Source organism: Narcine bancroftii, chromosome 12 (genome assembly GCF_036971445.1).
Source record: "Narcine bancroftii isolate sNarBan1 chromosome 12, sNarBan1.hap1, whole genome shotgun sequence".
Lineage (NCBI taxonomy): Eukaryota > Metazoa > Chordata > Chondrichthyes > Torpediniformes > Narcinidae > Narcine > Narcine bancroftii.
Genome location: NC_091480.1, coordinates 28,648,717 through 28,659,789, shown reverse-complemented (window position 1 = coordinate 28,659,789; position 11,073 = coordinate 28,648,717). Strand labels below are relative to the sequence as shown.

At 41.5% G+C, this 11,073-nt stretch overlaps 1 protein-coding gene across 2 annotated transcripts in view; it reads left to right on the top strand.

Moving 5' to 3' along the window:
- Window positions 1-7,138: 7,138 nt before the first annotated feature.
- LOC138747595 (equilibrative nucleoside transporter 4-like) overlaps window positions 7,139-11,073 on the top strand; it is a 46,862-nt gene continuing 42,927 nt past the window's right edge. For both annotated transcript variants that reach the window (XM_069906964.1, XM_069906963.1), the window contains exon 1: window positions 7,139-7,334. In XM_069906964.1, the coding sequence (XP_069763065.1) occupies window positions 7,166-7,334 (169 nt within the window). In that variant the 5' untranslated portion in view covers window positions 7,139-7,165. The remainder of the gene's footprint in view (window positions 7,335-11,073) is intronic.

Below are 11,073 nucleotides of genomic sequence, written 5' to 3'. Positions count from 1 at the left end.
TGGTTGTCAACGTTAATCCCTCAGTTTTACTGCCTTGTATCAACCTTTGTTCCCATAGAAATGCATCCATTCATTCCATGAATCTGAAACTTCTCTGTTACCAACTCTTCAGCTGATGAATAAGTTGGTGAGGAATCATTGTGCTAAATCTCTGGCAAATGAACTTCTGTTTTTACTTGCAGGAGTGATAGGAGTTAAGACTTTTAACTGATGGTGCTGGTTCTCAGGTTTGAAGGGATGACAGCTGGAAAGATTTTAGTGAGATTTTAGCTCACTGGCATCCTTGAAGTAGTCCAATTTTATTTAAGTAAGAGTGCCAGCAGAACTATTTATGTGTCTGCATTCAGAGCCTAGATTTACAGCTTGAAGGAATGAGATCAAATCCAGTAGATGGGTGATATTAATGTTTTGATTTATCTGCAATTTTGAAAAAAACATCAAGGTTATTTAAAACATTAATCATGCTCACTTATGCCCTTTTGAGGGGACACTCTGCCTTTTTGCCTATTTGCAACTTCAGATCCTGAACAAAGTTGGTAATTCTATGCAGAACTCTGAAATATACATGGAATGAAATGCAAGCCACTGATGTAGAACATAAAAGAAAAACTGCAGTGGTTCAAAACAATTATTTAACAAATCCTCAGAGAAAGGCACTAAATCTGGATCAGCTTATGCTGTCTAATTATTATGACTGAATAAAATAATCATGGCAGAGTTAGTGGATGAACAATTTAAATTAGGATCTCACCAGCAGTTAAATCCCCCCCTAAAACAAGCAAATATAAACTTAAATCCGGGAAAGAAGAAAATAAATGTTCAAAAAAGCCCACATCATCTACATTGGGAGCATAAACATTAGCAAAAACCACCATTTTGTCATGTAATTTCCCCAAAACAATAACAAAATGATCATTCATATCTGAAACAACACGGTGCATAGTAAAGAGAATATTTTGATTAATAAGGATTGAACTCCCCCTCCCCCCCCCACCCCAGCTTTAGTTGGAAAGAAGAATGATAATGCTGCCCCTTCCACCACAGCATCAGGCACAAAACATCACTGCTACTAATGTGTCACCTGCAAGATTAGCTATGGCCTTAAGTTGTTTTAAGTGCAAAGACACTGTTCTCTGCTTAACTCGATGGTTCAAGCCTTTTACATTCCAACTGAGAAAATTAATAGAGTTTTCCATGTTATTTCACTAATAAAAAAGATTGATTAACAGCAATAGAATTGATTTCAAAAATTTTAATATACAAATGCAAGTTTAAGTCTGCAAAAAATGCACAGACAGAATTCATCCAGCAGGTGGCACTCTTAGAACAGAAATGAAAAATTCAGAGGTTAAACGTAAAAAAAAGCCAAAACACAATAACACCATAGCAATGTGAAACAAAAGTAAACACCCCTTAAGCCACCTCCCTTCCTCTCCCCAGTCCCAATCCCCAAAGGCTGCCAAATAGACGAACAACATGCTGAATAATTTATCTGGAATTTCTACTAACATCTTCCTGTTAGATTAGATGTTCTAGATCCTAAAATATTTATAAACAATCCCCAAATAAAATATTTCAAACTGATAGGGAAGTCATGCTTAGGCTATATCACAGAGCACAGCAGAAAAAAAAACAATTTGGAGACTTCTCAAAACATTTTGAAGAGTGTATATATAATAGAACAAACTTGTTAATTATTTACCACTAGTGATTTAGAGAAAAAATAAATTCTATTTTTCCCACTTATTAACAAATGATAAGTAACTCAGTATGCAAATTATATATCAAGAAGGAAAAAAAGTTTATGTAAATACAATCAGAGTATGTCAATATCCTCAGACACTCTGTGCTAAACCAAATAATATAAAGCAATCAATGCTTTCCCTGAAACTACTATAAGACAAATAAATAAACCTATAAAGTAATGAAGTTCAATCATAAGTCAGAATCATCTGATTAACAAAAAAAAGTCACAAGGTGCAAAGTGGAAGCTTGATAACATATTCCTGTGCCTCATCCACTGTATAAAACCACTTCCTGTTCCCACTGGAAAGAGTGATACGAAGATGCGCTGAATATAACAAGGAAGGGTTAAACCCAAGATTATATAACTCAGACATAACTTCTCTGTAGACAGCCCAGTGACTCATGACCTCTGGGCAGTAATTTTCAATGATTCTAAGTTGCTGGCCATGATACAGAAGTTTTCTCTGTTGATGAGCTTCATGGATCACAAGTTGTTTTGTTTGATATTGGTGTAGTGTATGTACAGATTTGAGTTTTGGCAGCAGTGAGCGTTGCACTATCAATCTCCAGTGGAGATGAAACATCTCTTTTCCAAATACTGTTACAGCAGATCTAAAAAAAGATTTGATAGTTGCCCCGTCTCAGTGTTTTCATCTAAGCCCAAGATATGCAAATGTTGATGTCTACTTTGACTTTCCAAGTCAATGATTTTTGCTGTTAACTTCACATTGTTGTTAGATAATGCATAGGTAGTGTCTTCCAAATTCCAAACCTGGTCACTTAGATCATTCAATATAGATTCTACAGAAGACAGATGTTCATCTTGTTTTTTAACACAACCCCAAACATGCTCAAGCTTATCTTCCAGTATTGTGAGCGTAATGTTTTGAATTCTTCAGCAATCATCTTTTTAACCTGGACAAATGCTTCAGAGAAGTCCTCGGAAGGTGGGGTAACAGGTGTTTCTTGCTTCTTTCTATTTTTTTTCCAGCCTTGGTTCTCCTTGTATCCATTTTAACAGAGATAAAAATATATAAATATGAAATCCAATGCACTCTGAAAGTTTGAAAGAAATATGGCGGAGTAAATGAATACTGATAACACAAGAGCGAGTGACTGAGCAGCTATTTCATGTCACAGCCAACTAGAAACCATAAAACATTTTTTATTGATTCTATCATTCAAAAGATGGAGCCTGGGACTCACTGTCTGAATATGGCATCAAAGCAGCAATACTTTTAAATATATATAAAAAGTACCTGATGAACACGTGTTACAGATTCATAAAGTGTTTGAACAGTGAATATTTATATCCACCATGTATACTCGTGTAATATTGATCCCGTGTGGAAAGTCGACCCTCTCTTTTTTTGGTCCAAAGATCGTGTATTTTCCATATATCACATGTAAAAGTTGACCCCATTATTTTTGGTCCTGACCGCCCACACAACCGTGCTCTGATGCCCCAACCGTGAACTTTTGCCTCAGCCACTCACCCATCTGAGCTCCCGACGCTCCAACCAAATAATTGAGAAAACGCACCTCACTTTCCATTAATCACTAACTATCCTTCTCTTAAATGCAATAGGAATTTTCTTGGGCATTGCTAGGTAGTGGCTGCAGCTCAGCTTGGAGCAATCACACTTCAACTTCATCATATGGCAGCCCGCCCATCAAAGCACTTGACACCCAGATTACGGATTCTTGCCCCGGCTGCCCGTACACTGAAGCTCCTGATATCCTGAACGCAGGCTTACCACCCGGTCCTGGCCATTGAACTCCTGATGCCTTGAATGACGCAGGTACATACTGTGGTCAAAAGTGATCTATGTAAAAGTCAATCCCCCAAATTTGCCCTGAAATATTGGTCCCCAAAGCTTAACTATATGAGTATATATGGTATTTATTTTATACATAAAGCTATAATATATGTGTGTATGTATGTGTATATATGTATACTGTTTATTATGTGTGTGCACTGTAGTCTGTCTGGTTTTACGTGTCTTTGGCTTGGCTTCGCGGACGAAGATTTATGGAGGGGTAAATGTCCACGTCAACTGCAGGCTCGTCTGTGGCTGACAAGTCCAATGCGGGACAGGCAGACACGGTTGCAGCGGTTGCAAGGGAAAATTGGTTGGTTGGGGTTGGGTGTTGGGTTTTTCCTCCTTTGTCTTTTGTCAGTGAGGTGGGCTCTGCGGTCTTCTTCAAAGGAGGTTGCTGCCCGCCGAACTGTGAGGCACCAAGATGCATGGTTTGAGGCGAGATCAGCCCACTGGCGGTGGTCAATGTGACAGGCACCAAGAGATTTCTTTAGGCAGTCCTTGTACCTCTTCTTTGGTGCACCTCTGTCTCGGTGGCCAGTGGAGAGCTTGCCATATAACACGATCTTGGGAAGGCGATGGTCCTCCATTCTGGAGACATGATCTACCCAGCGCAGTTTGATCTTCAGCAGCGTGGATTCGATGCTGTCGGCCTCTGCCATCTCGAGTACTTCAATGTTGGAGATGAAGTCGCTCCAATGAATGTTGAGGATGGAGCGGAGACAACCCTGGTGGAAGCGTTCTAGGAGCCGTAGGTGATGCCGGTAGAGGACCCATGATTCGGAGCCGAACAGGAGTGTGGGTATGACAATGGCTCTGTACACGCTGATCTTTGTGAGGTTTTTCAGTTGGTTGTTTTTCCAGACTCTTTTGTGTACGTGTACTCAGATTATAATGAACTTGTACTTGAATTTGTACTTAACCAAAATAACTGCAGATGCTGAAAATCTGAAACAAAACTAGAAAATTCTCAGTAGTTCTGGCTGCCTCTGTGGAAAGAGAAACATTGTTTCAAGTTGGGGAGTCTATGTCAGAACTGATAAGGAGACAAAATAAACCAGTGAGGGTTTATCAGAGTGTACTCAGGAATTCAAAAGCAATGGGAGTGTTGTGTGGGGTGAATTAGGAACAATGAGGAAATTAAACCAGTTATTGGTGGCAGGATGTTGCTGGCTTTAACGAGGTACTGATGTGGACCCAGCAGTGTGAGGGCGGGCAGGTTAAGGGACCAGCACGCCTAGTGTGGTGAAGTTGAGGTGAGATGACAGGGTCCTGAAAGGAATATGGTAGTGCAGAGATCACGCACACCTGTGTGGAGCTCAAGTGGACCCAAAAGGGTGATTGAAGTGTGGTCTGTGTAGGGTGAACTAGGAATAGAAATGTAAAGTTGTTGTTGGAGATGTTATTTAATCTTTTTCCTCTAATTACTGGCCTTCCTGCCAGTAGAAGGAAATCTATTAAAGTTCCTCCTTTCACAACCCAATGAAGAACAGCTAATGGATTTTCCGCATATCACCATTTCGCCCTCTGATCAAAGCAATGTGCTCCACATTTTGCTATATCCAAACATGTAAATTAAAAACTGCACATAATGTGACAAAATGCTTCTCTTCGTCATATGAACAAGATCAAAGTGATTAATGATAGCCTGTTTCAAAGGGAGACAGGTTTTAACGAAAGTGTAAATTGGAAATGCTGCTATTCAAAACCTTTCTCTATTTGCCTTTTGACCTGTGTATAATTTGCTGCATATGTGCTTATGCAGTGCTATCTTTCATGTACACTTGGCCTACTGTGGGCACTGGACAACTTTCTGATGTGTTGCTAACTTTAATGTAGAAACCATTGCAGCTAATTTACGGACTGCAAACTCCATTGACAAGTATCGGATTAAAATTGAGAAGCAATTTTCTGACGGCACAGTTAATGTATGAGTGTGTACAACGCTATTACAGCATCAGCGGCCCAGGTTGGAATTCGCCATTTACTGTGAGGAGTTTGGGCATTCTGCCCCTCTCTGTGTGGGATTCCTCTTAGTTCTCCAGACCTCCAGTTTCCTTCCACCTTCCAAAGACAGGGCTAGTAGGTTAGTTGGTCATATGTGTGTGTATTTGGCTGGCACAGGCTCATCATGCTATATCTCTAAATTTTAAAAAAATTTGGTGCTTGAGGCATGAATATTGATTAAGACCTCTTTCCCTTCGTACTGTAGGATCTTGTATTTACCACCTGAGAGATGAATGGGGACTCAATTTAAAGTCTTATCAGAGAAATGGAGCTGCTGTCAGTGTAGTATTCCCTCGGTTTTGTGTTGAACATGCGGCCTGGATTAGGTGCTGACAATCGTGAACTGCCATATGATGAAGTTAAAGTGTGATTGCTCCAAGCTGAGCTGCAGCCACTACCAAGCAATGCCCAAGGAAATTCCTATTGCATTTAAGAGAAGGATAGTTAGTGATTAATGGAAAGTGAGGTGCGTTTTCTCAATTATTTGGACACAAGATACAACACGGATTATCTGAACAATAAACATCATTTTATGTTACAATTTCTACCTCTCCTTCAGTGGAGTGGAGTGGAATGACCCATGTCACATGAAACAGGTTCCTCTTGGTTTGTTAAATTAAGGGGCAAAGAGCCAATTCCCAAAGTCTGTGCCTGTGGTGAAACCACTGTTGTATGTAAATAACATGACCTTGTATGTTTGACCCTGCTCTCACTGGCCAGCTTATGACTCCTCCCCTTTATCCACCATAAAGGCTGTCATGCCACAACCCTGCCCCCAGTTTGAGCCCAGGACAGTGTGAACCAACAACACAAGGGATCTAATAAAAACCATCAGTTCCTGTTACTTCAGTCTTTTGGTTAATTGATCGTGCAACAATGCCCATCGATCCCCTGGTAAAACATTCAAAAATACCATGATGGGATGCACCTTTCCAATAATGCAGGCTAATTGCTTAAACAGAGCTCGAATTGGTTCCCTTGCACCTTAAGACAATGTCATCTGGCTGATCTTGTCACTTGAATCAGCTTTTCCTCAACTTCACTGGCTTTCTTCAGATTCAAGTGTTGCTCTGGACATTCGTGTGGGCCAAGCCACACCTGTCTTTCTGTGGAATATGTGGAAGAATCTTTATTTCTGTCCTACCCGGTCCCACTGCCTCAACCCTTTCTCTGATACCTCTCTACTGGTGCTACCTACTGAACACATGCAGACCTTGACAATTTTGCTCCATTTTTAAAACCAGCTGCAGTTTTTTTGATTAATGGTGATTTTCAATTACATCTGAGTATTTTATCTAATTGCAAGTTCAATCTTCAATTTAAGAGGGTTCAGTTTACTGGCAGCTGATATCAATTAGCTTTTGGATCTAAAATTCAGAAAAGACTAAAAGCCTTGAATGCTGAGATACAAGAATGCTTTCAGTGACTTGCTTGGATCCTGCTAACCCTATGCAGGCTTCCCCAAACATTTATTTTTAATACAAGAAAAGCAGCAGTTGATTTAAATAAGTATGTTGAACATATGACTGAGAAACTGTTTCATTTTGTTTTGAAATTAGAAAGCTTTGTGTTTCTGGTGAAGGAGATCAAGTATGGAAACCCTGGGCACAGAGAATTTCAGGACTGGGACTCCAACACAGACACCAGATGAGAATGTGGTGATGAACTTCAGCTTTGATGGATATCCACTGGAAGAAGAGGAGGTTCAGATCAAGCAGAGGCAAAGTCAAGGTGGCGGGATGTCCATAGTCAATGAACCAGGTGATACCTATTTAAGTGCATGTTGTGTGTGTGTATATGAGTACATTTTAATTCTTTTATCTTCCCCACTTCAGTCCATCAGGCATTGGTTCTTGTAAAAACACTATGCTGGAGAAACTCAGCAGGTTAAACAATGTCCTTTGCGTAGCAAAGTTAAAGACACATAACCATAGTTTCTGGCTTGAGTCCTTCATCAAGGTATGGAAAAATGTCAGCTGGTGCCTGGATTTAAAGGTAAGGTGGGTGGGGGAAGGAGGCATGGGGGAAAGGAGCATGGTCACAAAGGCAGGAGGTAATAGGTGGAGAAGGGAGGGAGGTGTTGTGTTCAAAGTGAATCAAGGCTAGACACATGTTATCAACAAACAGTAGGTTTATTTCTTCTTTCTTTTCTTTCTTTGGCTTGGCTTCGCGGACGAAGATTTATGGAGGGGGTAAAAAGTCCACGTCAGCTGCAGGCTCGTTTGTGGCTGACCAGTCCGATGCGGGACAGGCAGACACGATTGCAGCGGTTGCAAGGGAAAATTGGTTGGTTGGGGTTGGGTGTTGGGTTTTTCCTCCTTTGCCTTTTGTCAGTGAGGTGGGCTCTGCGGTCTTCTTCAAAGGAGGCTGCTGCCCGCCAAACTGTGAGGCGCCAAGATGCACGGTTTGAGGCGTTATCAGCCCACTGGCGGTGGTCAATGTGGCAGGCACCAAGAGATTTCAATTCACAAAAGGACATACACTCATACAGACAGGCATGTACACAGCAGACAGGCACGGTAAACTGAGAAATGAAGATTTAACTTCTTCAGTACCCACCACCCACAGGCATGGTGTACTGAGAAATGAGGGTTTAACCTTTTCAGCACCCATCACCCACAGGCACAGTTTACCCAGAAACGAGGGTTTAACTTTTTCAGCACCCACCACCCACAGGCACAGTTTAATGTGTAACTAATGAATACATACACAAGAACTTCTTCTCCAGTGTCGCTGCTGCTTGGGATCTGGGATGGACCCATTAAGTCAGCCCTCCAGAACTGCCCATGCCTCACTGCCTGGGCTTCAGCAATAGTCACAACTAATGAACACCTACACAGTAATAAAACACAAATAACTACACATCGGGTGTGAATAAATCCCTGCTAAACATTCTCAACTCCTGATTGGGATTGTGAGGGATAAACACACCGTACCATCAACTCTATCTCTAGGAGGCACAGCACACTAACAAACAATAAATTAATTACAACTAACAAGTATATCAAATGAACCTGGTCTCCAGCATTGGCCACGGCTTGAGATCCAGGATGGGCCCATTGCAATCGGCCCTCCAGAGCTGCTTGCAGCCTGGAGTTTCAGTGATGGTCTCCAAACAGCAGCAGCAGACAGAGAGAGAAAGCAGGGGTTACACATGTTCGGCTTTTTCAATTCAAGACCTGTCCACGTGACCTACGAGGACCAAACATGCATCAGCCTCACTTGTGGGCAGATCTAACCTTTGACTGGCAGGTGAGGTGAATTCTGACTAGGCTCCGGCCAGAGAGGTTACATGACTCTCTGCAATCCACATTCCCACCAGATCCTAGACAGAGAAGCCACGTTATCCTCACAATCCATACTCCCACCAGTTTCCAGACAGAGAGGCCACATGACCCTCCACAATCCACACTACAGGAGGGCACGGCAGCAAGTAGGGGCATTGCTCCTTGTTCACTCCACCGTCACCAGCCCCAAGAGAGCTTCTTGTAGGCAGAGTTTTTTTTTTCAGGTGTAAGCCTCAATAGTATGAGGATGGCAATCTCTCTTTCATCATCAGTGCTCGACATACCAGATTCTCATTCAGATATTGGGCTCCGTTGACCTTAAACCAAACCTTCAGAAAGGGAGTACAAATGGTAGCCAATATTCTTGAAGTATGAAATGCTGGTGACCAATGGCAAATATCCAGTCATCAAATGGAGATTATTGGGGTGGATATCCTCTCAAACAATCCCCTAAAAATACATGAAGACAAACCTGCCCCCAATTCATCCCATCCCAGCTTATTCCCCATAACCATTTTATCCATCCACAATCGCCTAAAGGTTTAATCTCCTGAACTCCATCCTTGGCTTGTTGAACAACAAGGGCAAAGATCTTTTAGCTACTTCCATCTTGATCCATCTCTTCCCTAAATTCTGCATCTTTTCACCTCTCTGCCCCCACCTACAGGAGCTCTGTCAAAGCCTACTTCTTTGATCGCCCTTCCTTGACTGCACCCTGACTTCAAAGTTCAAATTTACTGTCAGAGCACATACTTGACATCAGATTCAATCCTGAGATCCTTTTGTCCTGCAACCAGACAGAATTTTGATATTGCAAACTGTATCCAAAAAAATGCAGAGAGAAATGTAAATAAAATAAGAAATGTAAACAAACTGTAAATATTCAGTAGTTCTAAATTCAGTACAGAGTCATTAAAGAGTTTTTGATTGAGTTCAGCTACTCTCGGATGTGAAGTACCCAGGTTTCTGTCATTGTGACTTCAGCTACCAAATTTGTTAATTCAACTTGAAGCAGATTTGAAAGGCTAGAGACAGAAATATGATAATTAATGGTAAAACATTCATCTTTAATATCCATGCAAACAGATTAACCTTGTGTCTAATCACTCATGTGCATAGATTTAATTAGGGTTTCACTAAGCCTGTGCACATCTCTGGGGTATTGCAGGCAGCAAATAGATCCTTCTTTCTAACTATGTAAAAGCACCTTACTATTTTCCATATACAGCTCTATCTGATATGTTAGGACCATCCAGTCACGAGCATCACCAAATAAACAAGAGAACCAATGGCTTTTATCACACTTCTGTGGCATTTCCCCAAGCTGAACAGTTTTTGGATCACTCTCTTCAATAAGATATCAGGTGCCAGGTCTGCTTCTGCAGCGTGTGTTATTTGGGTGTGACTTGTACCAAAAATAATACCAAAGCAAGCCTATGCATTTCTGGCAGGTGCGGTATTGGTGAGGTTGTGAGTGCGTTCCCAGCCAAAGCACATTTTGATGACATTTGGCATGGAAGTATGTTTTTTTTCAATGCCAGTACAGTCAAACAAAAACTTACTATTCTAATGTCTGCCTCTTTTAACCTTAATCAGCTGAATATGACCCATTCTGTCCTCTAAACCCCCTCACACAGTTATTAAACAATTCTCCACCTTCTGAACCTTGGTGAGAAACAATGAAATGGACTTCTGTGACTGCAAATGAAATCTGCTGATCAAGTCAACGTTTGTTATAAAACACACACATAAATGCTGGAGGAATTCAGCTGGTCTCACAACATCCATAGGAGGAGCCCTTCTTCAAGGAATAAGCAAAGAACAGGAAGGTGTAAGAATAAAGACTGGCCAGGAAGGAGTCCAGACCAACAAAAGGTGTTAATTAGATTTGATAAGGGGAGAGGTGTTTGATTTGGCTCTGTGAAAGGAGATAGAGGAAAAAGGGAAGAGAGAGAGAGGAATGAGGGAAGAAGTGTGGGAGGGGAGAGTTCATGGAAACCAATGTTAATGCCATCTGGTTGGAGGGGGCCCAGACAGAAGATGAAGTGTTGTTCCTCCAATTTGCCTGTCTTGGCTTGGGAGGGCATTCCTTGAAGAAGGGCTCAGGCCTGAAGGGTTGGTAATGTATCTTTACTTCCTATGGACACTGTGAGGCCGGCTGAGTTCCTCCAGTTTTTCTGCACATTTTAATGGCAATAACAGCGTCTGTGGAC